Raw genomic sequence first — 25,339 nt, 5'->3', positions numbered from 1 at the left:
TGGCGGTCCATCACAGAGGGATTCCAGGAGCGCTCGAACTTTCCTCTGTGCTGTGCAGCTCTGGATGGGAAGCACGTCCAGACAAAGGCACCCCATATATCATATAGGAGACACACACATTGATATACACTAAATATTTATTTCATTTCTTTTTTGTGGTGTCCAAATTTATGCACCTGCTTGATTTTGTTTAAACAATTATTGCACACTTTCTGTAAATCCAGTAAACTTCTTTTCACTTCTCAAATATCACTGTGTGTGTCTCCTGTATGATATTTAACTGACATTTTTTATTGTAACAACCAACGATTTATACAGGAAAATAATGGCTATTAACAAGGTTGCTCAAACTTTTGCATCCCACTGTATTAGTATATTTTGTCATTAGTATAATATGAAATAAATTCTACATGTGTCAAGTCGTGTGCCAACATTTGCTGTGTAGTAGAACTGAGACATTAGTCATTATAAACATTTATTTGAAATAATATTAAAATTCTCAAACAGAAAAACATTAAACATAAATATATAAAATATAAGAATTTACAGAGAGACAGGAATAAAAAGGACCCAGCTGCTCTCCAGAGCAGGAACAAGGCTGAGGAGGAAATGCTCCATTGGAGACTGGTGTGGCCTCTTCAGGGACTCCAGGATGGCCAGCTCCAGCGCAGATGGACCGTCCTGGGACCCGTCCCTCATCTGCCTCGGAGCCGTCCTCCCCTTTGGGCCTGTAAAACAGCACAAAACACAAAGAAATGAGAAGGCTGCTACTAGATTTTAATTTCAACATTGAAAAAACCAAAAACAGGATATGATCAGATTGGTTGTAGATATTTAGTAAAGGTCATCACAAGGCAATCCCACCGACTAAAAAGGTATCAGTGCTTGCTGTACATATCTGTGGGTGCAGCAGCAGGAGCTCAGGGACTGGGGATGCTCTGCTGCAGAATCAGTTGGTTCTATCAATACAGTATTAAATGTTAACAGGTTGAATATAATAATCGTAGAGTAGACAGTGGTCCCTCATTTATTGCAGCAGGGGTTCTCAGAATAACTAGCCCCTGGTCACGCACTTTATACACTGTTTTCCCCACACACATGAACATTAGTCACAGTTCTCACAATTGATTCTCAAAGTGCAAACCTTTGTAGATTGCAAAACGTAAAAGTATTATTATGCCGCGGTTTGTCTTCATCTGCCCGCCGCTTTCGTGCGCCTTTTTCCCTTGCGGTGCAGGTGTCTATTTCCGAATGAGGGTCACAGTTATGGGTGTCTTTGTGCTGTTTTTTCTATTGAACGTGATGGTTATCAAAACCAAACGTGATAAATTTGGCAAGCGCAGGAGACACGACACGGAGCAGATTTGTCAATCAGGCTGCAGAATGCAATGCTGTACTGTGCAATAAAAAAATCAGCGAAAAAGCGAAGCAGTGACGGATGAGCGGGACCACTGTGTGCTGTTTAATAATAAACAAAATATATTCCTATATGACAACATGCATAAAAGCAGAACGGTATTTGTACGTCGGTGGGAGAATAGCGGTGGCTTGCTAGCTTTTGTGCGGCTTCCCCAGGTCAGTGAAAACTTTCAAAAGAGAAATGAATGACCTTACCAGGTTGCCCGATCTCTTCACATATCTTCCTCCAAGCTCGGTCCTTTTTATTCCTGTCTCGGTACAGAAAGCAGCTGGTGTCGTACAGCTCCGAGTTGTTTGCTACCGCATTGATTAGCCTTCCCTCCATTGAAGTATGAAGGGATTTGGCTGGATCTGCCCCTTTGACCTAGGTCACAGCCACGTCACCAGGCTCCTGATTGGTTGTCGCGGCGCGATTTGACGCTGGAGTTCAGCTTTTTCCAACTCGAGCGGTAGACGCGAAACGCGCGTATGCACAAAATGCAACACAAAAACTCACGCGCGTGGTTTTATTCGCGAGTCAAACGCGCCAGACGCGCTACACTGACGCGCGTTTCACGCGTTTTGGCGTTTTGGCGACGCAAATCTGCTTCCGAATTTTCGCGGGACCCGCAATCGCGTGTCATCGCGCCTTTCCATTGACTTTACATGTAAACCTGACGCTCTATTCGCGTCCATTGCGTTCGGTGTGAACACACCGTTAGGGTCATCTATCTTAAGGGTTCTCGCTGTTTGACCATATCTGCTTAAAAAGTATTTTAAAGCTTCATCAGCGTCTGTGCCTGTAATCAGTTCTTTAGGCCCAAGATTTAATTTAATCTTGGTCTAGGTTCACCTTTAAATTTCAACCAGTTCTTATTTTGTTTTAACCTAACAAAATTATTTACATTTCCATTAACACCATTACAGCATTAAAATGTAAGGTTGACCAAAATAAATTCCAAAAAACATGTAAAAACTGAAAACAATTCAGAAAAAGGCTGAAGAAATCCCTTAAACAAACAAACAAACAAACAAAAGAAAGTTGTCTCTGTGTCCTTTAACTATTAATCCTGGAATTACTCCGAATGATTATCCAGTGCTTTGAAAGTCTGCTGTTCTTTTGCAGAGGTGTATGGATAAATCCTACCAGTTTTTTTTAGCGAAAGAGCTCAACGTCCAGCAGGGGGCGTTTTCCCTTTTCCTGCTCGGTACAGTTCAATTGGTCCGTGGGTGGCTCGCCATCTTGTTTCTCGCTCAGCGGATCAAACTCCGATTCTAGCTCGGCATTTCCCGATCCAAACCTTAATGGCCTACCATAACAACAAAATAAAGTGCATAAACATTCGAAAATAACACACGGGTAGCCCTTAAATAACAGTAAAAGTCAGTTTTTTCCAGCTTATTTAGCCGTAAATGAGGTGACGCCAATATGGCGCGCTGAAACACCGTCAAAGGCCTTTGAACTGCAGCCTGTGTGTCAGTTAAGCACCAATCCACCGTTTTTAACATAAAACAACATAAATCTGCTACCTTGACTTTCCATTTGCATGAAATGAGCAATATAATACAACAAAACATTTCTTGCATGAAATAAAAAACAATTTCTGAACTCACCAAGTCCCGTTCGGTTATGTTTACAACGTCACGAAGGCAAGGACAGGTCGGAAAAACAAAAATATATTCTCCAGAGTACAAAAATGGCTTTATGTAAACTTCTTGCTTGTTTTTAATATTTTTTTCACTCATTTAGGCAGCAGCTCTGCAAGGACTGTCTGCATTTCTCCCTCTCAAGCATCAAAAAGAAGGAACAACCCGATTGGGTGTGGCTGGAGTCACGCTGCAGCGTGCCCTTTCACAATAAGAGTCTCAACACATATTTTAGCCATTTTACCTGAATTAACATAAAAACACCATGAATTAGCAAGTTTTTTAACCTTTTAACATGTTTTTAAATACAAATGAAATCCTATACCATGAATTATATCATTGCTGATGTTTGTAATGAATTTTCTTAACCATTATGATCTATTTATTGACTATTTGTCACCTGTAATATATTTCTTCTGACTGTTTTTACTAAAAGGCTTTTATTTATTGACAGCTATGTTAAACATGGTTACAAACGCAAGACATTTTAAATGAGAATAAGAAAGAAAAGTATTCCTTTGTGCCCCTCTCCCTGTTAATGCCCTACCTGGCCCCCTGGCAAAACTTTGCTAGACCCGCCCCTGCACAGTTACCAGCTGTCAGCTACTTACGGTGTGTTCACACCGAACGCGATGGACGCGAACAAAACGCCCCAAACGCCCCTAATTTGACGGGTGCACATTCGCACCTCTACGCGTGTCCAAGAAAAATCCATCGCACCTCAAAATATCATATTTTGACGCGTGTGAACCGGAAATGTGGGAGGGATGTGGGAGGAAGTTGTGCCAGACCGGTATCTTTGCAAGATCGCAGCTGTCGAGCTAGCACTTGAAGAGAGAGTCTCCCTTCTCTATGTACTGTGGAGAGCAGAGCAGCAGCGTAAAAGACGTCCTCGCCGTACCTGGGTCCATCAGGTCCTCCAGAGGCGTGAGCAGTTTGGTGAGTTTCACCACTTGCTCCAGGAGCTGCGCCTGGATGACGGCGGATTCCAGCGCTATCACCGTCGTTCACGCGGCCAGTTTGAGGACCTGCTTTTCCGGCGTCGGTCCCAGCATCGCCCGCCTGAACACCAATTACAGGCGCTCAATCCCACCTGCAGAGCGCCTGTCCATCTGCCTGAGGTTAGTAAAAGTGTTTAATACGGTAGTCATTTATTGATACCTGTGCTAATATGCTAACATGCTATCGTTTATAGACTGCTAACATGGATGTGCTATGCTAACAGTGAATGCCGTCGGTGTTTACTGATAGCAAACTGTGGTACAGAGACGACTGTTTATAATATTTCTAGTGATACTCAGAAGCTCTCATCAAGTCCCGATTTAATTCGATTTATGCTGTTATCAGTGTTTGCGATGATAGCATGGCTGTGGTGTCACATCAATGTATGCGCTCGGTGTTTGCTGATATCAAACTGTAGCATTAGGACCACTGAGTTAACCTTTAGTGATACTCCTTTTTATTTAGACCTGGTTTAATTCTGGGATAGTTAAATATTTGTATATAATCCCTGCAGCTGTCAGACTCTATAACAGGGGTCACCAGCCTTTATTAAAACAGAGTTAGATAAAACTGAACAGTTTGGTTCATCTTTAGTTACATGGTTCTATCTTGATAAGCTGTCTTATCACAGATTAATTTTTCAAAAATATTAATGATTTAAGCAAGGAAAGGGCTACATGTCAACATACAACTCTTTATTTCTATTAATGTCTTACTTCATTCCTACCTGATTGACATGTTTAGGAATTATGAGTGATTGGCTCACTGTAGTTGTGAAAGTTGCTACCAATCAAATTATGATATGTTAAAGTTAAAACAAAACACAACTGTTTTAGATATTATCTAATATACATTTTGTAATTATCCTTATAATTACAAAATGTTTTATGTAAGATTTAAGTTTTGTGATTTAAATCTGACATCACAAAAGTATTTTGGAATTTGAATAATGTATTTTTTAACTGCAGTACACATAATACTGATTTTGAACAATTTTGTCCAGGTTCCTTGTCACCGGGGACTCCTTCAGGACGAAGCGTTCAGTTTCAGAGTTGGTGTGTCAGATCATCCCCCAGGTTGCGACGGCCATCTGGGACTGTCTAGTGGAGACTTCATGGCTGCGCCTTCACCTGGAGACTGGCGGTCCATCACAGAGGGATTCCAGGAGCGCTGGAACTTTCCTCTGTGCTGTGCAGCTCTGATACTAGAAATTAATATTAAATAAATTCTAACAACAGCTGATCAAGCTTAAACGTGCTGCTGTTGTTTAATGCGACCTCTGCCGATTTCCTCTTTCTGGCGCAAAGTGGGCGATAAATAAACAAGAAAGAAAAGCCGATCAGCTGATCATTGATCAGTTTCATGATTGAAGTAGAAACAGGAGAGGGAGGGGGAGATAATGAGAGAAGAAGAGGCAGCTGTGCAGCAAAGACACAGAATAACTCCAGCTTTGTGTCTTTTTGTAGCTGAAGTCCAGGACAAACTGGCCCTGTCTCAATATTTGTACTTGTGTGTACTTGCGTTCTCGTGTACTCGTGATACGTCATCAGTCGGAGACCAAGTACTGTTCCAATTCGAAGTACGCATCAAGCCGAGAATATAAAAAATTCCCGGATGTGTTCTCGCTCCGCCCGTTTTATCGAGCATGCATCGGTGGTGACTTGTGTGGACTTGGTACAGCTAAATATCCCAGAATGCATTTCGTCCAAAACTCAAACGCGGCAATGGTGGAGGAGCGCGGCTAAAAACTTTTAAATATTACTCTTTCTGGGTCACAAAATAAACTTATAAGATATTTTCAGGCGATAATGTAGCTGTGTAAACTTCAAATATCTGCTCAGTTTATCAAGATATCATATATTTCTAAACGTGCTCCAATGTTTTCGGAGACGTCTGTTAACCACCACCCTGATAGCAAAGCGGGAGGTCAAGGAACACTAGAGCCCGGCGAGAGCAGCGGACTCCCGCACATCGTTTTCAACCTCCCCCCTCCTCTCCGCGGTCCTTCGCTACTCAGGTTGAACCTGACATATAAGTCACTTAGATAAGTCTAAATGTTAATGTTTGGTTTATTTCAGTGTTTTATTTGTTCCTGAGTAAATCGGTTTGCTGAGATTAAAGTTAAGCTTCATAACATATTACTCACAGTTAAATTAAGAGGGGACGGCAGTAAAAACTCCGGACCTGTGACGTCATCAAGTACGCTGGTGTTCCAATTGTACAAATCGCGAGTCCGTACTCCCGTTAGTGATGGGATTTCCGGCTCTTTTTAGAGAACCGGCTCTGTAGCATCCAGTCGAACTGAGAAGGCCAGAACTGATGGTTGTTGAATGACCTTTATTATTCCTTGCCGTGTATCAGACAACGAACCAACGTAAGAGCTAGACAAACAAATGAAACAATTACCATATTATTCATGTACAGCATCTTAACCGCTCATTACGCTGGTCTAACCGTTATCTATTAAACTATATAATACATATTATGCATTTCAGATTGCTCAAATTAAATCTTATACATTACAAACCTTGTTCCCCTGTCGACTGTAGCTAGAACCATTTGTCTTCGTACAATTTAACTATATCCCTCTCTCCCTTTTCTCCGTTAGCATTAATTTTTCACCTTCTTCCGTCTTTCTGCACATCAAGCCGTTTACCGTTAAAACATTCACTTCCGGTCCCACAGGAAGTTACCAAAACAAAAGCACAAACGTTACATTACGTGAATGTGGGCCAGCTTTACACATCCGCCGCTACACTCCCACCAAATTATTTGCTGTTACAAACAAATAAAACACAAATAATTTCTAAACAGGTAACTTAACAATGATAATACCTTTGTATATGCAACAACAAATTCTCATCGCATTTTAACTGCTTAGTGCATCTTGTTTTTCACAACTTTCCAGCAGTAGAACCAACTTATGAACTGGGCGTTCCACTGTAGACATCTTATGCAAATGTTCACCCTTTTTACTAAGGTTTCTGTCTGCAAAGGTTACTTTGACCTTTCTCACAAGTCCATCTTCATCTGTTATGGTGTCCACAACCCTACCAAGTCTCCATTGGGATCGTGGCAGTATTTCTTCCTTGTCCATCACTATGTCACCTACTTGCATATTCCTTTTAACAACATGCCATCTCTGCCGGACCCTGATGTTGTGCAGATATTCTCCCTTCCATCTGCTCCAAAATTGCTCCGTTAGGTATTGCACCTGACGCCATTGCTTCCGGGCGTACAGATCCTCTTTAACAAACTGTCCTGGAGGAGGCAAGGCTGTTGTGGTCTTCATAGTTAGGAGATGATTTGGAGTTATTGGTTTCAAACTGTTTGGATCATTGAGATTGTCTGTCGTCAATGGGCGGCTGTTTACTATTGCAGCTGCTTCATAGAGAAAGGTTCTGAGCGATGAATCGGTGAGTCGTCTCTTTGCGAGAGCGAGTGTGGCGTTGAGGACGTTTCTCACAGTCCGAATTTGTCGTTCCCATACTCCACCTGCGTGGCTAGCATGGGGTGTGTTAAACACGAATTCACATTGTTTCTCAGATAGAAAGATTGTCAGTTTTTCGGTGTCTATTTCATTCAGTGCTGCACACAGTTCATTTTTGGCACCTACAAAGTTAGTACCTCGATCACATTTTATTTGTCTGACAGAGCCTCTCAGAGCTATAAAGCACCTTAGTCCATTAATGAAAGCGTCCGTAGTCAGGTCTTCTAACATTTCTACGTGTACTGCTCGTAAATAGAAACAAGTGAAAAGGAGAGCGTACCTTTTGTTTTCTTTTCTTGCTTGTTTGGTTAGGAACGGGCCGAAAACATCCATACCACAGTATGTGAAAGGCGGAGAATGCTCGACTCTTTCTGTGGGGAGATCTTTCATTTTTTGTCCTTCCACAGCTCTCCTTAGTCTCCGACATGTCACACACTGACGGATGTAGTCTGATACTGTTTGACTTAGCTTGGGAATCCAATAACCGCTGGACCGTATTTCGTTCATTGTGAAGCTCTTTCCTTGATGATTTATTCTTTCGTGACAGTGAGCGATTATGAGTTTTGTAGTATGATGGTCTCTTGGAATGACAGTTGGATGTTTGAATGTGTTAGGAAGCGATGAGTGTTGTAGCCTTCCTCCCACCTTGAGCACATTGTCTTCGTCCAAGAAAGGATCCAACTTGTAAATTTTGTTGCTCTCATGTAGTGCCTTTCCTTTGCTTAATGTCTTTATCTCATCTGAAAATGTTAGTCCTTGTAGGTTTTTGATAATCACCATTTCAGCGTTTTGTCTTTCAGTTACAGTGCTGAGTGACTTTGATTTGTCTCTGAGTAGGAACCGCTTGAGACGTGCTATGGCACTGACAGCATGTGACCAGGATGAGAACCTTGTGAGACGGTCACAGAGACTCCTGTGTTCTGTAGTTTGGCTGTTGAGTGTTTGCACTTTTCTCACCTCTGGATCTCCCACCAAAAGTTCAATAGACTCTTTAGTTGGAAGATTTAACTTCCTTTCCCATAAGAACTGAGGGCCTGTGAGCCAGTTTGATGATAGCAGCTCTGCTACTGATGTGCCCCTTGAAGTTATGTCAGCGGGGTTTTCACTCGTCGGTACATAGAACCATTGCTGTGGTGTAGTATTGTTTTGTGTCTCGCCTTCAGGTCCATTATCATCAATCTCTTTGGCATCACCCCTTTGTATAATGTCATTCATGTATGTGACATAGTCTCTTTTGTATTTTTCATCACGCATTGGTTTACATTTGAGCTGATTGAGTCTGCTCTCGGCGAGTTGTCTGTTATCTGGCATTTGTAGCCTTTCTTTAAATGGCAATGGCATTTCATAATGTCCCTTTTCTGCTTGTGTTATGCCTTGTTCAAGTTTCTCAAGAAACCTAAGGTCGTCTTGAGACACCGTCTTTTCGTTTATTTCGTTTTCTTTAAAGTCCCTTTCTAGTGCACGTATTGCATCTGCGGGAGTACATGGAGGCATTTCTTTAACAGTTATTCTGTGACAGAGACTCCTTGTTGTCTCTGATGCACTGCATGGCACTGAGTTGCCAACTATGCTCCATCCTAAATCAGTTTGGATGGCATATGGCTCATTGTCTTTACCTAAGAGTACTTGTCTAGGCGCCAGAGCTTGGGGACAAGTATAACCTATCAGGAGACTCACCTCACAACTGAGGAGCGGTGGGATCTCATCTGCAATGGACGACAAATGACTCCACAGTTTTGCCGTGTCACATGTTGGTATGTGTTCTCTATTTGCAGGTATGTAGTCCTTTGTGTAAGCAGTTGGGAGCCTTAGCACAGTTGCTGAATTGTAACCTCTCACTAGAAGATCACACACCTTTCCGCTGCTTACTACTGCATTTTTACCCATCATTGTGGTAAGTCTGAGTTTCACAGGGCACACATTTGCTTGCAGTTTCTGTGTTACATCCTGATCTATAAAAACAGTGTCACTCTGCGTGTTTAGTAGCGCATAGACTAGTTTTTCCCTTTGTGGATTAGCAGCCGTTGAGACCCATACTGGGACTATCATGGAGGTGCTGACTGTGTGTTCTGCTCTAGCGACATTTAACGCCATGGCTGTTGCACTTTCAGGTGAGTTCCCTTGTGTTGCGATGTCTATACTCACTTGAGCTTGCTTTTCTCTTTGCAGACTGATGCTGTAGTTCTCATCGTGAAGACAGGTCGGGTGTCTCTTAGAGCAGGTTTCACAAGTGAGACGCCGTTTGCAGTCCTTGGCACTATGACCTTGCTTTAAACAACCATAACAATGTTTATTATCCTTTACATGTTTCTTTTTCATTTCCAGGGTCATTTGCAGAAACTTTGGGCACTTTATAAGTGGATGCGACTCTTGGCACAGTGTGCATGAAGAACTGTTGTATATTTTAGTCTTTGCATCTCGTTCAGTTGTGTTAATGTTGAATACACTTGCCTTGTTTCTTTTGACTTCTCTTGTGTTTCTTTTGTCATCATTTATTTCCGTGGAGCGAAGCGCATGTATGGAAGTGACTGGGTTGCATGCTACTTCTGCTTCAAGTGAGAGAAAGGAGGCAAATTCACTGAAGCTGGGGAATTCACCACCGTCCATGAGTGTCTTTGTTACATGCCTGTTCCATCTTGTGTTTATCCAGTCTGGCAATTTATGCAACAGTTTCTGATTTTCTTCACAGTCATTGAGTATTTGCAGTCCTTTCACGTGAGGCATAGCAAGTGTGCATGCATTCACAAAATCAGCAAAGTTCCTTAGCCCATCAGCATCTCTCGACTGTATTTTAGGCCAACTAGATAACTTCTCTCTAAATGCCCTTTGTAGCACGAAAGGCTGGCCATACCTTTGGTTTAACTTTGCCCAAGCATCGTTATACGCTTCTTCATCATTTCTGAAGAAAGTCCCTTCAAGGCACTTGCGAGCTGAGCCAGTTACATACCTTTTCAGATAGTACAGTTTATCTGCTGCTGACATGCCAGTTTGTTCAATAAGTGACATGAAAGTGGATTTCCATTCAATAAATTTTATTGGCTCACCACTAAACATCGTTGGTTCTGGCGTGGGGAGTCTATTTATTCTTATGCTGTCTTGTACCGCCTGTGCAAGCTGGCTGACACTAGGAGGGGTTGTTGGCGCCGGTATGGAGTATGATGGTACAGTGTGTTTGGGTGTGTGCTCTGGGTTCACCTTTTCCATCTTAACTGAATATGCATCATCAAGTTGCGACAACTCTCTGTTGTAGGCGTCCAACCTGGCGCGAGCGGCTTCCACCTCCCTTTCGGCTTTCAGGCGTTCCAACTCTGATGTTTGAACTGCCATTTGTTTCTTATGCTCCTCTTCTAGAGCCTTTATCTTTTCCTTCTGTCTTTGTTCCTCTTGTACAATCTTGTACTCTGCCTCCTTTGCTGCTAGTTCTGCTGCTGCCTCTGCTCGTTTTGAAGCAAGATGTGAGGCTGAAGACAGTTGGCTACGTTTCGATGCTGCAGTTGAACCATAGATGGATTGGGCATAATCATGTTCTAATAGTCTGCGTAGACGTTTTCTTTCATATTCTCCATCAAAATCTCCATCTACACCGCTTATTCTTTCCAGGATGACTTTCACGATGTCATGAGTAACTGCTTCACATGCATCGGTTTTTCTTCGTATGTCTGATGAAGGTGCAATGTGACTTCTCATTTCAGTGTACAACTTTAGCAGTTCATCTTTTCTTTGCTCTACATCATCTGCAAGATCTGCCATTTCTTTCTCTGAAATGTCCAACTTTAATCTTTCTCTTGTTTCTCGCACTCGTATTTTCCATTGTTCATAAAGAGTTAATAGTCTTTTTTCTTTTTTACTTATCTCTTCTTTCTGATAAGTTAGCATTTTTTCGGTTGGCACCTTGGCTCTTTCTGAACGCCTTGGAATCGCAGAGTTACTTTGAGCTTTATCTTGTGGCTCATTTAATATTTGTTCTTTGTTTGCAAACTGTTCATTAATGTCTTCTTCTGAATCCTCCATTTTAACTTTATTTTCCTTATGCCTTTCGCCGTTTTGTTCTCTGACCTGCTTCTGCCATCTGCTGGACGTTGTGGGAATTGCCGTTAAACCTTGAGCCCTCGTGGTGTAGCAAAATGGCGGCCGTCAAGCTCTTACTGTAGCATCCAGTCGAACTGAGAAGGCCAGAACTGATGGTTGTTGAATGACCTTTATTATTCCTTGCCGTGTATCAGACAACGAACCAACGTAAGAGCTAGACAAACAAATGAAACAATTACCATATTATTCATGTACAGCATCTTAACCGCTCATTACGCTGGTCTAACCGTTATCTATTAAACTATATAATACATATTATGCATTTCAGATTGCTCAAATTAAATCTTATACATTACAAACCTTGTTCCCCTGTCGACTGTAGCTAGAACCATTTGTCTTCGTACAATTTAACTATATCCCTCTCTCCCTTTTCTCCGTTAGCATTAATTTTTCACCTTCTTCCGTCTTTCTGCACATCAAGCCGTTTACCGTTAAAACATTCACTTCCGGTCCCACAGGAAGTTACCAAAACAAAAGCACAAACGTTACATTACGTGAATGTGGGCCAGCTTTACACATCCGCCGCTACAGGCTCTTTCGGCTCGGCTCTGTCATGAACCGAAGTTCCGAGCGCAGGCAGGACCCAGTAGCAGAACACACACACTAGGGAATGAGCGAATAAAGAAAGTAATTTTTTATTGAAACTAAAGGTGTCCCGTGAGGGTAGCCAGAAAAACAACGGGTGAAACCAGATGAAACCGAGGGACCGCACAGGGAACGCCGAGAGCGGGGCTGTGAGAGGCTGTAATAGCCGGGCCGAGAGAACCAGAGGGGGGTGGAGCTCCAAAAGGGGTCGAGACGGCGAAGCTGAATGTGAACCGAATCTCAGGCGGACAGGTGGACAGGCAGGTGGCTCAAAAAACACGCCGAGTTGTGATCGCTGAGAGGCGACTACGGACTGGCGTGGAGCAGCAGGTAGGGCAGGATTAAATAGTCCACCTGGTGATCGCCTGGGATGGGATGCAGGTGTGGGGTTAGCAGCCACGCTCGTGGGCGTGGACATCCCAGCAGCACCCCGGACGCCGGGCCGCGGACCATGACAGTACCCCCCCCTCAAGGGTCGCCCCCAGGCGGCCGGCCGGGACCCCGCCTGCGGAGAGAAGCACGGAAAGCAGAGATGAGACGAGGGTCCAGAATGAAGGAGCGCGGGACCCAGAGGCGGTCCTCGGGGCCGTATCCCTCCCAATCCACAAGATACTGCCAGCCGCGCCCGCGCCGGCGCGCATCCAGGATCCGCCGGACCGCATAGGCCGGATGGCCGCCGACGAGCCGGGCGGGAGGAGGGGGCTCGGAAGGAGGGCACAGGGGGCTGAGGCGGACCGGCTTAAGTTGAGATACATGGAACGTGGGATGCACACGCCGAGAGGCCGGAAGCCGGAGCCTGACTGCCACCGGGTTGATGACTCGGTCCACTTCGTACGGCCCGATGAAACGGGGAGCCAGTTTGCGGGACGTGCCCCGGAGCGGGATGTTCCCAGCAGCCAACCAAACCTTCTGTCCCGGCTGGTAGTCAGGGGCTGGGGTGCGGCGACGATCGGCGTAGTGCGCCTGTCGTTCCTTTGCGCGCAGGAGGGCGCGGCGAGCGCAGCGCCACACACGTTGGCAGCGCCGGAGGTGATGAGGGGCCGACGGGACGGAGAGGGACAGGTCCTCTTCCGGGAAGAGCGGAGGCTGATACCCGAGGGACGCTTCGAAAGGAGAGAAGCCGGTGGAGGACGAGGTGTGAGTATTGTGGGCGTACTCCACCCAGGGCAGGTAAGTAACCCAGGAGGAGGGGTTTTGACTGGCTACGCATCTCAGCATAGTCTCCAGCTCCTGATTAAGGCGTTCAGTTTGCCCATTGGATTGCGGGTGGAAACCGGAACTCAAACTGACCTTGGCGCCGAGAATGGAGCAGAAGGTCCTCCACACTTGTGAGGTGAACTGGGGACCGCGATCGGAGACAATGTCCAGGGGAATTCCGTGGAGCCTGAAGACTTCCGTGACTAACGCTTGGGCAGTCTCAGCAGCCGAGGGCAGCTTGGCTAGCGGGACGAAGTGGGCGGCCTTAGAAAACCGATCCACAACGGTGAGGATGACACATTTTCCAGAAGAGGTGGGGAGACCGGTAACAAAGTCGAGCGAGATGTGAGACCAGGGCCGGTGGGGAGTAGTGAGTGGGTGGAGCTGGCCCATGGGATGTTTCGTGGATGGTTTATTACGAGCGCAGACGGCACAGGCAGACACGTAGTCCTTCACGTCCCGTAGTAGCGATTTCCACCAGAAGTGTCTGCTGAGGAGGCGCGCCGTTCTGCTCACGCCCGGGTGGCACGCGAATCGTGCTGTGTGGATCCAGTGGATGACCGCTCCCCGGGCGGCGGCGGGAACGAAGCGCCGTCCCGGCGGTCCGGTCCCTGGGTCAGGGTCCCCTGGGAGCGCTTGACGAATGGTCTCCTCAATCTCCCAGGTGAGAGCACCCACCACGCAGGAGGCAGGCAGGATGGTGGCGGGGGGGGGCGCCTCGCTGTCGGGGGAATACAGACGGGAGAGCGCATCGGGTTTGATGTTTCGTGACCCGGGACGATAGGAGAGTGTGAAGTTGAAACGGGCGAAGAATAGGGACCAGCGAGCTTGACGGGGATTTAACCTCTTGGCGGTTCTAAGGTACAGTAGATTTTTATGATCCGTCCATATAACGAAGGGCTGTTCGGTCCCCTCCAGCCAGTGACGCCATTCCTCCAATGCGAGTTTTACCGCTAGGAGTTCCCTGTCGCCGATGTCGTAATTCCTTTCTGCGGGGGTGAGTCGGCGTGAGAAAAAGGCGCATGGCCGGAGTTTGTTCAGGGGCCCAGACCGCTGGGAAAGAACCGCCCCGACTCCCGCGTCAGATGCGTCGACCTCAACAACAAACTGTTTAGAAGAGTCAGGATGGGTTAGAATGGGTGTGGATGTGAATAATCGCTTCAATTTAGCGAAGGCTGCGTGGGCCTCAGGGGACCATGTGAAAGACGCCTTGGGTGAGGTGAGTTGGGTGAGAGGCGCGGCCACCTGGCTGTAGTTTCGAATGAAACGGCGATAAAAATTCGCAAACCCCAAGAAGCTCTGAAGCTTCTTTCGTGTCTCCGGAACCGGCCATTCCAATATGGCTTTGATCTTCACCGGGTCGGTCTTCACCTGCCCACCAGCGAGGATGTAGCCCAAGAAGGAGATGGATGAGGCGTGGAACTCACACTTTTCCGCTTTTACGTACAGTCTATTTTCGAGCAGCCGTTGTAGCACGCTCCTCACATGGATGCGATGGTCCTCGAGCGTCTTGGAGAAAATCAAAATATCATCCAGGTAAACAAAAACAAACACGTTCAGGAAATCCCGTAACACGTCGTTGACTAGGGCTTGAAAAACCGCCGGGGCGTTCGTTAACCCGAACGGCATCACTAGATATTCAAAATGCCCTAGTGGGGTATTGAAGGCGGTCTTCCACTCGTCGCCTTCACGTATCCGTACCAGGTGGTAGGCGTTCCGCAGATCTAGTTTGGTGAAGACCGTAGCTCCCTGGAGTGAGCTAAAAATAGAACTAATGAGTGGGAGGGGATATTTGTTTTTGACGGTGACGTCATTCAGCCCCCTGTAATCGATGCACGGGCGGAGCGTCCCGTCTTTCTTTCCCACGAAGAAAAAACCTGCAGCCACGGGAGAGGATGACGGCCTAATACGTCCTGCAGTTAGCGACTCCTGGATGTAATTCTCCATGGTTTCTCTTTCGGGGCGAGACAGGTTGTATAATCTGCTAGAGGGCAGCGAAGCTCCCGGGAGCAGATCGATAGCACAGTCATATGGACGGTGAGGCGGGAGTGAGAGCGCCTCATCTTTACTGAACACCTGCTGGAGATCGTGATAATCGGGGGGCACGGAAGAGAGGTCCGGCGCGGGTGGCGGGGCGGGCCTCCGTTCCGTTGAGGCGGAGGGAACGGCTGACCTCAGGCAGTTCGCCAGACAAAACACACTCCAGCTCGCGATACTTTTTCCGGCCCAATCTATGTGTGGGTTATGTCTCTGTAACCAGGGGTAGCCTAGGATAAGCGGGGTGTCAGGAGCAGGAAAAGTGAAAAAGGACAGCTGCTCTTGGTGGTTACCTGATGTGATTAACCGTACAGGCGCGGTTTGGTGAGTTATGTATGCAAACACTTGGTTGTTTAATGTAGACGCAGGGATGGGCGGTTCGAGTGGAGTAAGAGACACAGCTAGCCTCTTAGCCAGCTTCTCATCCATAAGGTTCTGTTCCGCCCCGGAGTCCACTAACGCGGGGCATGTAAAAGTCTGATTAGAAGTCACGATAGTAACGGACAGTAACAATCGGGGTCTAGTAGTGCTTAGAGTGCTGCCCACCCGTATCCCCGGACTCACCGGTGGGCCGGGTCGTTTGGGCGGACCGGGCAAACAGCGATGCGGTGACCGGGCCTCCCACAGTACAGACATTCTCCAGCCCGAAATCGGCGTTCCCTCTCCTCCGGAGAAAGCCGAGAGCGTCCGATCTGCATGGGTTCAGGCGGGGGCGGCGACGGAGAGCGCGCACACGCAGCTGGGGGCGGGGGCGGAGAAACGCGAAACCCGGGGCGCAATACGGAGCCCATAGGCTTAGACCGCCGCTCGGCATCCCTCTCCCGCAAGCGTCTGTCAATCCTACGGGAGAGGGAGGCCAATTCATCAAAGGATCTGGTCTCCTCGTGAAAAGCCAGTTGGTCCTTCATCTGGTCATTTAACGACCGTAAAAAAACCCCACGAAGAGCCGAATCGGGCCAACCCACGGCGACCGCTCGAGTACGGAATTCAACTAGGTACTCCGCAATACTGCGCCGCCCTTGACGGAGCCCCAGCAACTTCTGCGCGGCATCGTCCTCCGATACCGGAGGGGAAAACGTAGCCTGGAACTCCTCCAGGAAGTCATCGTACTCGCAATCACGAATGGGGTGAGAACTTAAGTAGGCTTCAGCCCATGCTAGAGCACGCCCCCGTAACAATCCCACGAAGTGGGAGATCTTAGCAGTATCCGTGGGGAACGCATCAGGCGTGCGACTGAAAAACAAGGAGCACTGGAAAAGGAACCCCCCACACAGGTCTAGCTCCCCGTGGAAGGGTTCCAGCGGCGGAGGTGACACGCCGCGGTGCACGGGGTCGGACGGCCTAGTTTGTAATTTATTCTGAGTGTCACTGAGCTCTTGACAACGGTCTTGGAGAGACTGGAGCTGCTGATCGTGGCGACCGAGGATAGCGCCCTGTTTATTAATAGCGGAGCGGAGTGGATCTGCTGGGTCCATACTGGCCAGTCCGTACTGTCATGAACCGAAGTTCCGAGCGCAGGCAGGACCCAGTAGCAGAACACACACACTAGGGAATGAGCGAATAAAGAAAGTAATTTTTTATTGAAACTAAAGGTGTCCCGTGAGGGTAGCCAGAAAAACAACGGGTGAAACCAGATGAAACCGAGGGACCGCACAGGGAACGCCGAGAGCGGGGCTGTGAGAGGCTGTAATAGCCGGGCCGAGAGAACCAGAGGGGGGTGGAGCTCCAAAAGGGGTCGAGACGGCGAAGCTGAATGTGAACCGAATCTCAGGCGGACAGGTGGACAGGCAGGTGGCTCAAAAAACACGCCGAGTTGTGATCGCTGAGAGGCGACTACGGACTGGCGTGGAGCAGCAGGTAGGGCAGGATTAAATAGTCCACCTGGTGATCGCCTGGGATGGGATGCAGGTGTGGGGTTAGCAGCCACGCTCGTGGGCGTGGACATCCCAGCAGCACCCCGGACGCCGGGCCGCGGACCATGACAGGCTCACTAAAAAGAGCCGGCTCTTTCGGCTCTGAACCAGCTCTTCAGGTTGTTTTGTTGCTTTAATTAATTTATTATTAACAATAATATAAAATTATGCACAAAAGGAATTATTAATGTAAAAAAAAAGTGGTTTTATTTATATATGTTTATATATAAATATATACAGTGGCCCCTAGAGACAAAACACATACAAACTCCAAAAAGCACGTATAAACTCCAAAACACATTTATAGCGTTAACTGAACTTCAAAACAGAGCTACCTAGTTCACTTAAATTACACGATTGAAAGCATATGTGTATTGTCTGTGTATTTATACACAAGCACTCATATATATTCAAATAATTAAAAAGGAAAAAAAAGAGTTCATTTACCTGTTACTACCACACACCAAATCCGGTCGTTGGTACCTGCTGGCTTGTGTAGCCACTGGGTAACAAAAGCTCAACACTGGGCGTAGCATTCTGGAGCACTTCTGTTGTGTTTTGTACGTGTTTTGGAGTTTTTACGTGTTTCTGAGTTTTTACGTGTTTTGGAGTTTGTACGTGCTTCAGGGTTCGTACATGTTTTGGAGTTTGTATGTGCTTCAGGGTTCGTGCGTGTTTTGGAGATTTTACGTGTTTTGGAGTTTGTACGTGCTTCAGGGTTTGTACGTGTTTTGGAGTTTTTACGTGTTTTGGAGTTTGTACGTGCTTCAGGGTTCGTACGTGTTTGTACGTGCTTTGTCTGTAGGGGCCACCGTAAATATACTTTTATTTATTCACTCCACATAAAATGTAATAAATAAATCATAGAATACAAAAACCAACTAGTCACAGTTCAACTTTTAGCTATTTAAATTTTCAGCTTTTTCCTTTTAAACAAATTTAAAATGAAACAACACAAAACGCTGCAAACCACAACACAATTAAATATAAATTAAAATATGAAAACAAAAAAGAAGATGCACATTCTCTGTCATATGGGCCTGCATGAATAAACTTTCTGAATCCTTTATCATCTGAAACTGAAAATTGTTGTGGATCATCTCTATACCTTTCTAATGTGGTTGTTGTCCCTGGCTCTCTTTCTCTGTCTCTCCCTCCTGCTCTGTTCCTGTGCTACTGAGTGTAACTACCGCCCCTCCCCCCTCTCCCGTGTTCTCGGCAAGTCCGGTCTGGCCGAGAACGCGAGTACGGACTCGTGTACTTAGAATTGAGAAAGGGCCACTGCGTTCCTTTTCAGTTCAAACTGTAATATTTTCTCTGAATACGAGACGATTCCGTTTTTTACGGGATGGTTGGCAACTCTACTAACTAACCTTATGAACAAAATAAAGCTCAACATCAGTAACATCATAGCACCCACACAGGTGTATAGAAACTCTGTCATGCTAGCTAGTACGCAGTACGAGTTATTTTAACTGATTGTAAAACGTTAGCACAACGAAAATAAACTCCACCTAAACTTGGTTTATATCTGACCCAGATAGACTGCAGGTCATAACTTCTTACCTGGAGTTCAGTTCACACTCAGACCGGGGCGCCTCGGGTCTCTCCTGCCTCCTCTTTCCCTCATCCACCTGCTGGGCTCCACCACTTGCTAATGTTACTGAATCTGTGGAAGCTCCGCCATAGCCACCACACGAAGTAACGAGTAACGACCCTATCTAAATCCCAGTAACGAGTAACGCGTTCCTGATTTTGGCATAATAACTAGTTACCGTGCTCGTTACCACAATAATAACGTAATTACTGTAACGCATTACTTAATAACGCGTTAGTCCCTACACTGGTTATAACATTCACATGTTTTAAGACGCATCTGGACATTATTTTAAATTCGGCTTGTACATGGGTCATCAAATATGAACTTCACTATGTTTAATTAGAATTAAACTTGATGTTATAGTCCAGTTGTTTTGGACTTTTTCAACCAGCTGTGTTGCAACTTTCCGGTCTTACTAAACCGATAGATGACTCGTATGCATACACAAAAGGGTTTCCTTCATTATTAGTAATACAGCATGTATTTTTGTGTGCCAGACCAGCAGAGCAAAAATGAGCTCGACTAGCTTACTTTGAATAAAGCAGGTATTAGAGACAGTTTATAAATGGTAAATAATTCCGTCATGTTTATCCGTGTTTCTTTGTCTAGCTGCAATCTAACGGACTAAACAAGGTTTAGATGGCTGGTTTTCCCCTTCAAGTCCGAGATCAAGTTTAGTTTCACTTTCTCATACACAGGAGTCCGCCAGTTATCCAGGGAAAAAAACACAAAAACAGAACAATTTTATAATATATGAGGATTTGGTTGTCATAAGATGAATATGTATCTGGAAATTTAAAATAACTGAAAGCTTTAAAACAAAGCGGTTACAGTAGCGGTTAAAAAACAACAACAAAGCCTTAAAGTACTGCCATTGTGACCGCTAGATGGTGTCTTCTGCCAAACAATGACCCAACTGCACACACCATGCAGTCTTTATGCAGCCTTCATTTGCTTCCTTGGCCTTTCTTCTGCAAAAAAAAAAAAAAAAAAATGTTGTGCGACTCAGTTTAATGATAGCTTTGGATGCTCGGACAGAGTCGATGCCTGTTTATGTGCAGCATAAAGTGTAATCTGCCATTAAAGGTAGCATGTTTTCAGATAGAAAATCCAGACAAGGGTCAGATGAGGACAAAAGAAACAGAAAAAGTAAAAAGTTTTAAACCCAAACAAACAGCTTTTCTTTCTTCTCTTTTTTTTCTTTTTGTTTTAGTGTAACTACAACTGTTTTTGCACGTACAGTTTAAAAGAAATACATCAGCCTGACATGGCTAAAGTTCTACTGATGATAATCTTTTACTGTTTTGTTTGTCATTGCAGGAATGTTGCAGAACAAGGAAGACAAGAAGCTGTGACGCCCCATCACACATAACAGCGTATCCTTTGTGTTTGGTTTTCTCCACAACTTGCTAATCAAAGAACACTGTCATAAACACGGAAATGAAACCTAACACAGTCATCACGTGGTTTCCCAGAAAAAAAAGCACCGGACTTGTATTTGCTGTCTGCGGCTAATTTATAAGAAATGTTTTCAATGAAAATAAAGCACTACAGAAAACAGGAACAATAATTATACATAATGTCACTGTTCCCTTTATTCTGTGGCACAGTAAATTAATCAACATTGTTCAATAAGTAATGTTTACTGGTTATTGAAACAGATTTTACTTTCAGTTTCATTAATAACCTCCTCCGAGTTATTTAACCCAGATGTAAGTGACGTAAGAACTGGGGATACATTGTCATTGGTTCACATAGAGAATGACATTAGTGCTGAACTTTTTTTCATCCTCAGTTTGAAACTGGATACTCCGCGAGGAGGTCGGAAAGGCTACAGAATAACCAGAATAAAATACGTAAACTATTAGTTTATCAAAAGGTCCACAATGCGGCTGTTTATTTTTCTTTTTCTCCTGGAAATACACGGGGTGGTGGGAGGTGAGTCAAATATATGTCAGTTAAAGTTTTTTTTTACTGATCGTCTCTTAAACTTCGAAGTTTAGTTTTAAGACTTCCTGGTATAACCTCTTGAATAAACTCTTTAAAAAAATGTAAACACTTTACCTAAAAGGGGTTTCTCTTTATAAATCAGTAGTTGATCAGTAAGTTGTTGTTTCTTTTTTATTTTTTTGAACTTCTAAAAAGTGTTATTAAATGGTGCGTTTCTCCTTTTGAAAGTAAAGTCTGTCAACAAGGGCGGCAGCCGCTCCCAGTTCAGAACCATCAGTTTCAAGTCGCGTCGCGATTCACAATGTGGCTTGTCACGTGGCTCATGTAACCTTCATGTAACCTTCTAATTTTTTTGGTACACTCAGAGAAAAAACTATTCTTATCTTAACACTTATTACACATGAAGTAATAATTTTCAGTATAATGCAGCTGAAAAATAAAATTAATGTGCTTCTATAAACTGAATGTATACCAATCAAGTAAATTTAATTTGACCAGATTCCATTAAAATTCACATTGTTCTTGTGTTACATAAATACAATAAAAAAAATTTACGTAATTAAATTAGTTAAAGGGCATAAATTCTTAGTGTAATTAGTAGTAAATAAATGCAGTTAATAGTTTTTAATACCACAATTAAGTGTACTCAGCTCAGTCTTTGATAATTATAATAAAATGCTCATTATCTTTTTCATCATTGTATGCTATTTAATAGTAGTCACAACTTAATAATTTATTGCATTTCAATTGAATAGAATAAAAAATATTTCGCAATATTTATTCATGTGTGGTTTTAATAATCCCATTATAACTCAACATGGTCTTCATGCGTGCTCAACCACCAAGGCAAGGAAAACCCAGAAAACTGACTGTTCATCTGGAGTTGTGTTTTCTGTGGGAGGAAAGTTTTGTCACAGTATATATTTCTTCCACTGAAAATGCTACGTTCAGATGAACAGTCAACTTTCTGAGGCAGAAGGATTGTTACTGACAGATTTAATGGATTACAGGTGAAAGAATGAGAGTGACAGATTACTATCAATGATGTCAGCTGAGTATAATAACTCAGCACACTCATCATGAGAACAGGATATTTGTTTGGGAAATACTTTTCTCACTTAGTAGTTTAAAAATGAAATATTAAAACCGAAAACATTTTGTGACAGAGACAGGAATTTCTGTGCCTTGCCTGTGGAGAAATTTAGTATTAAACAGGAATATAGCACCACATCACATCTACACAGGGCAGATTGCATAAAAGCACTTCTAGCATGTGCCACCACCCATGTTTTTAAATCATAAAACACTTTTGACACCATGGTTTTAATACATATACACACATTTCAGTTTTTCATATATAAACATATTTGTGTCATTTTTATGCATGTTACATCAAGAAATAGATAAATCAGTTATCATACAAATATGAAAAATACAGAATAAAAATGAAAATATAAAAATGACCCACATTTAAGTAACAGAAACGGAACTAGTCTATATTATTGCTTGAAATACTCACAATTTGTAATTAGGGAGAACATACATAAGTTATCATGTGCATAACTGATTTAGATATTAGTGCCAAAACTCAAAGTGTTTTAAAATTAGTGGTGCTGAAGTTGTATTTTGCTATTTAAATATTTGTATATGTACATTTTTATCTCAGAATAAGAAAATCTGTAAAGATATAATATTTCTGTATAATAAATATGAATCAAATTATCTACTGTTTTGTATACTATGCATCAGACTTTATCATTATCATTACTCTACTGTAGTATTTTTTGTTAAATCTAAAAACTGATTTTTTTTCTTACAGTGTCTCACTCGCTGAAGTATTTCTTCACTGCATCTTCTGGAATCCCAGACTTGCCAGAGTTTGTTGCTGCTGGGCTTGTTGATGAGATTGAATTGATTCACTATGACAGCCTCAAAACAAAAGCTGAACTCAAACACGACTGGGCACATACAGTCACTAAAGCTCACCCAGACTACTTGGAAATGAACACGGCGAACTTTGTAAGTTCTCAACAAGTCTACAAAGTCAACATGGGAGTTGCCAAGGAACGCTTCAACCAAAGTGGAGGTTTGTTTATGGCTTAGATTTTAAGATATTTTTAGAGTCTTCATACTTCAACTGTTTTATTCATTCATTAATATGACATGGAAAGATTTTGATCAAAACTAACATTCTCTATTCAATTCAATTTTATTTATAATCACAACAACAAATCACAACAACAGTCGCCTCAAGGCGCTTTATATTGTAGGTAGACCCTACAATAATACATACAGAGAAACTTTGGCGACAGTGGGAAGGAAAAACTCCCTTTTAACAGGAAGAAACCTCCAGCAGAACCAGGCTCAGGGAGGGGCGGGGCCATCTGCTGCGACCGGTTGGGGTGAGAGAAGGAAGACAGGATAAAGACATGCTGTGGAAGAGATTAATAACAAGTACGATTCAATGCAGAGAGGTCTATTAACACATAGTGAGTGAAAAAAGTGACTTAAAAGGAAAAACTCAATGCATCATGGGAATCCCCGGCATATTGCAGCATAACTAAGGGAGGATTCAGGGTCACCTGGTCCAGCCCTAACTATATGCTTTAGCAAAAAGGAAAGTTTTAAGCCTAATCTTAAAAGTAGAGATAGTGTCTGTCTCCTGAATCCAAACTGGAAGCTGGTTCCACAGAAGAGGGGCCTGAAAACTGAAGGCTCTCCCTCCCATTCTACTTTTAAATACTCTAGAAACAACAAGTAGGCCTGCAGTGCGAGAGCGAAGTGCTCTAATAGGGTGATATGGTACTACAAGGTCATTAAGATAAGATGGGGCCTGATTATTTAAGACCTTGTATGTAAGGAGCAGGATTTTGAATTCAATTCTGGATTTAACAGGAAGTCAATGAAGGGAAGCCATTATAGGAGAAATATGCTCTCTCTTTCTAGTCCCTGTCAGGACTCTTGCTGCAGCATTTTGGATCAGCTGAAGGCTTTTCAGGGAGTTTTTTTGACATCCTGATAATAATGAATTACAGTCGTCCAGCCTGGAAGTAATAAATGCATGAACTAGTTTTTCAGCGTCACTCTGAGACAGGATATTTCTAACTTTAGAGATGTTGTGCAAATGGAAGAAAGCAGTCCTACATATTTGTTTAATATGTGCGTTGAAGGACATGTCCTGGTCAAAAATGACTCCAAGGTTCCTCACAGCATTACTGGAGGCCAAGGTAATGCCATCCAGAGTAAGAATCTGGTTAGATACCATATTTCTAAGCTTTTCAGGGCCGAGTACAATAACCTCAGTTTTATCTGAATTAAGAAGCAGAAAGTTAGCGGCCATCCAGGTCTTTATGTCTTTAAGACATTCCTGCAGTTTAACTAATTGGTGTGTGTTACCTGGCTTCATGGACAGATAGTGCTGGCTGTCATCTGCATAGCAGTGAAAATTTATGCTATGTCTTCTAATGATGCTGCCTAAGGGAAGCATGTATAATGTAAACAGAATTGGTCCTAGCACTGAACCCTGTGGAACTCCATAATTAACCTCAGTGTGTGAAGAGGACTCTCCATTTACATGCACAAATTGGAGTCTATTAGATAGATATGATACAAACCACTGCAGCGCAGTACCTGTAATACCTACAGCATGTTCTAATCGCTCTAATAGGATATTATGGTCAACAGTATCGAACGCTGCACTAAGGTCTAGCAGGACAAGCACAGAGATGAGTCCACTGTCAGAGGCCATAAGAAGATCATTTGTAACCTTCACTAAAGCTGTTTCTGTGCTGTGATGAGCTCTGAAACCTGACTGAAACTCTTCAAATAAACCATTCCTCTGCAGATGATCTGTTAGCTGTTTGACAACTACTCTTTCAAGGATGTTTGATATGAAAGGAAGGTTGGAGATTGGCCTATAATTAGCTAAGACTGCTGGGTCTAGAGATGGCTTTTTGAGTAAAGGTTTAACTACAGCCACCTTGAAGGCCTGTGGTACATAGCCGATTATTAGAGATAGATTGATAACATTTAAGATTGAAGAATTAATTAATGGCAGGACTTCTTTGAGCAGTTTTGTAGGAATGGGGGTCAGGTGTTTCGTTAACCATGTGAAAAGGTCAGTAGTGGACACTGAAAAAAACAAAACTTTGTGACACTGGTCAACCTGAGTATATGTCTTTGCAGCAGTCTTTGTTTATTCTCTCTGTGATTAGTTGCTCAGATTGATCACTTTCAGACAGTTCACGCCAGATAGCTTTTCACCAGTTTTCACAAACCTTGAAATTCACAGATAGGTGAAGTATGCTGGTGTGTTATGAAGCTGCATCACCAATGGCTTTGCACAGCAATCTCATTGATTCAATGGGGAAACACTCCATCTACTCATACTTTTAGAGGAAAACAGGATGTGCAAGTCTGTTTTAACAGCAA

At 43.8% G+C, this 25,339-nt stretch overlaps 2 protein-coding genes across 2 annotated transcripts in view; one reads left to right on the top strand and one right to left on the bottom strand.

Annotated features, from left to right (window-relative positions):
• LOC146682558 (putative HLA class I histocompatibility antigen, alpha chain H) overlaps positions 1–25,339 on the top strand; it is a 60,879-nt gene that overhangs the window by 31,210 nt on the left and 4,330 nt on the right. The window contains exon 4 of the mRNA XM_085446210.1: positions 22,728–22,994. Coding sequence (XP_085302336.1) covers positions 22,728–22,994 — 267 coding nt within the window. The remainder of the gene's footprint in view (positions 1–22,727; positions 22,995–25,339) is intronic.
• Positions 6,317–12,150, bottom strand: LOC146682559 (uncharacterized). Its single transcript, XM_085446914.1, has 3 exons — positions 11,927–12,150; positions 7,818–11,780; positions 6,317–6,428 (listed from the first exon to the last, which is right to left on the bottom strand). The coding sequence occupies exons 2-3, from the start codon at positions 11,546–11,548 to the stop codon at positions 6,317–6,319; spliced, it is 3,843 nt and encodes a 1,280-aa protein (XP_085303040.1). The 5' UTR covers positions 11,549–11,780; positions 11,927–12,150.

The sequence above is a fragment of the Copadichromis virginalis genome, linkage group LG22 (genome assembly GCF_057382275.1).
Source record: "Copadichromis virginalis isolate Kocher_CV1m ecotype Utaka linkage group LG22, C_Virginalis_male_GT1.1, whole genome shotgun sequence".
Taxonomy (NCBI): Eukaryota; Metazoa; Chordata; class Actinopteri; order Cichliformes; family Cichlidae; genus Copadichromis; species Copadichromis virginalis.
The sequence above is the reverse complement of the archived record's forward strand: the minus strand, read 5'-3'. Positions and strand labels throughout refer to the sequence as shown.

What these genes read in the sequence shown, in the direction of transcription:
- LOC146682559 (XM_085446914.1), bottom strand. Translation starts at nt 11,548, where the DNA reads ATGGAGGATTCAGAAGAAGACATTAATGAACAGTTTGCAAACAAAGAA. An exon ending in GCAAGAAAAGAAAACAAAAG is followed by an intron (nt 6,429 to 7,817) that starts GTACGCTCTCCT and finishes TTGTTTGTCTAG; the next exon opens with CTCTTACGTTGGTTCGTTGT.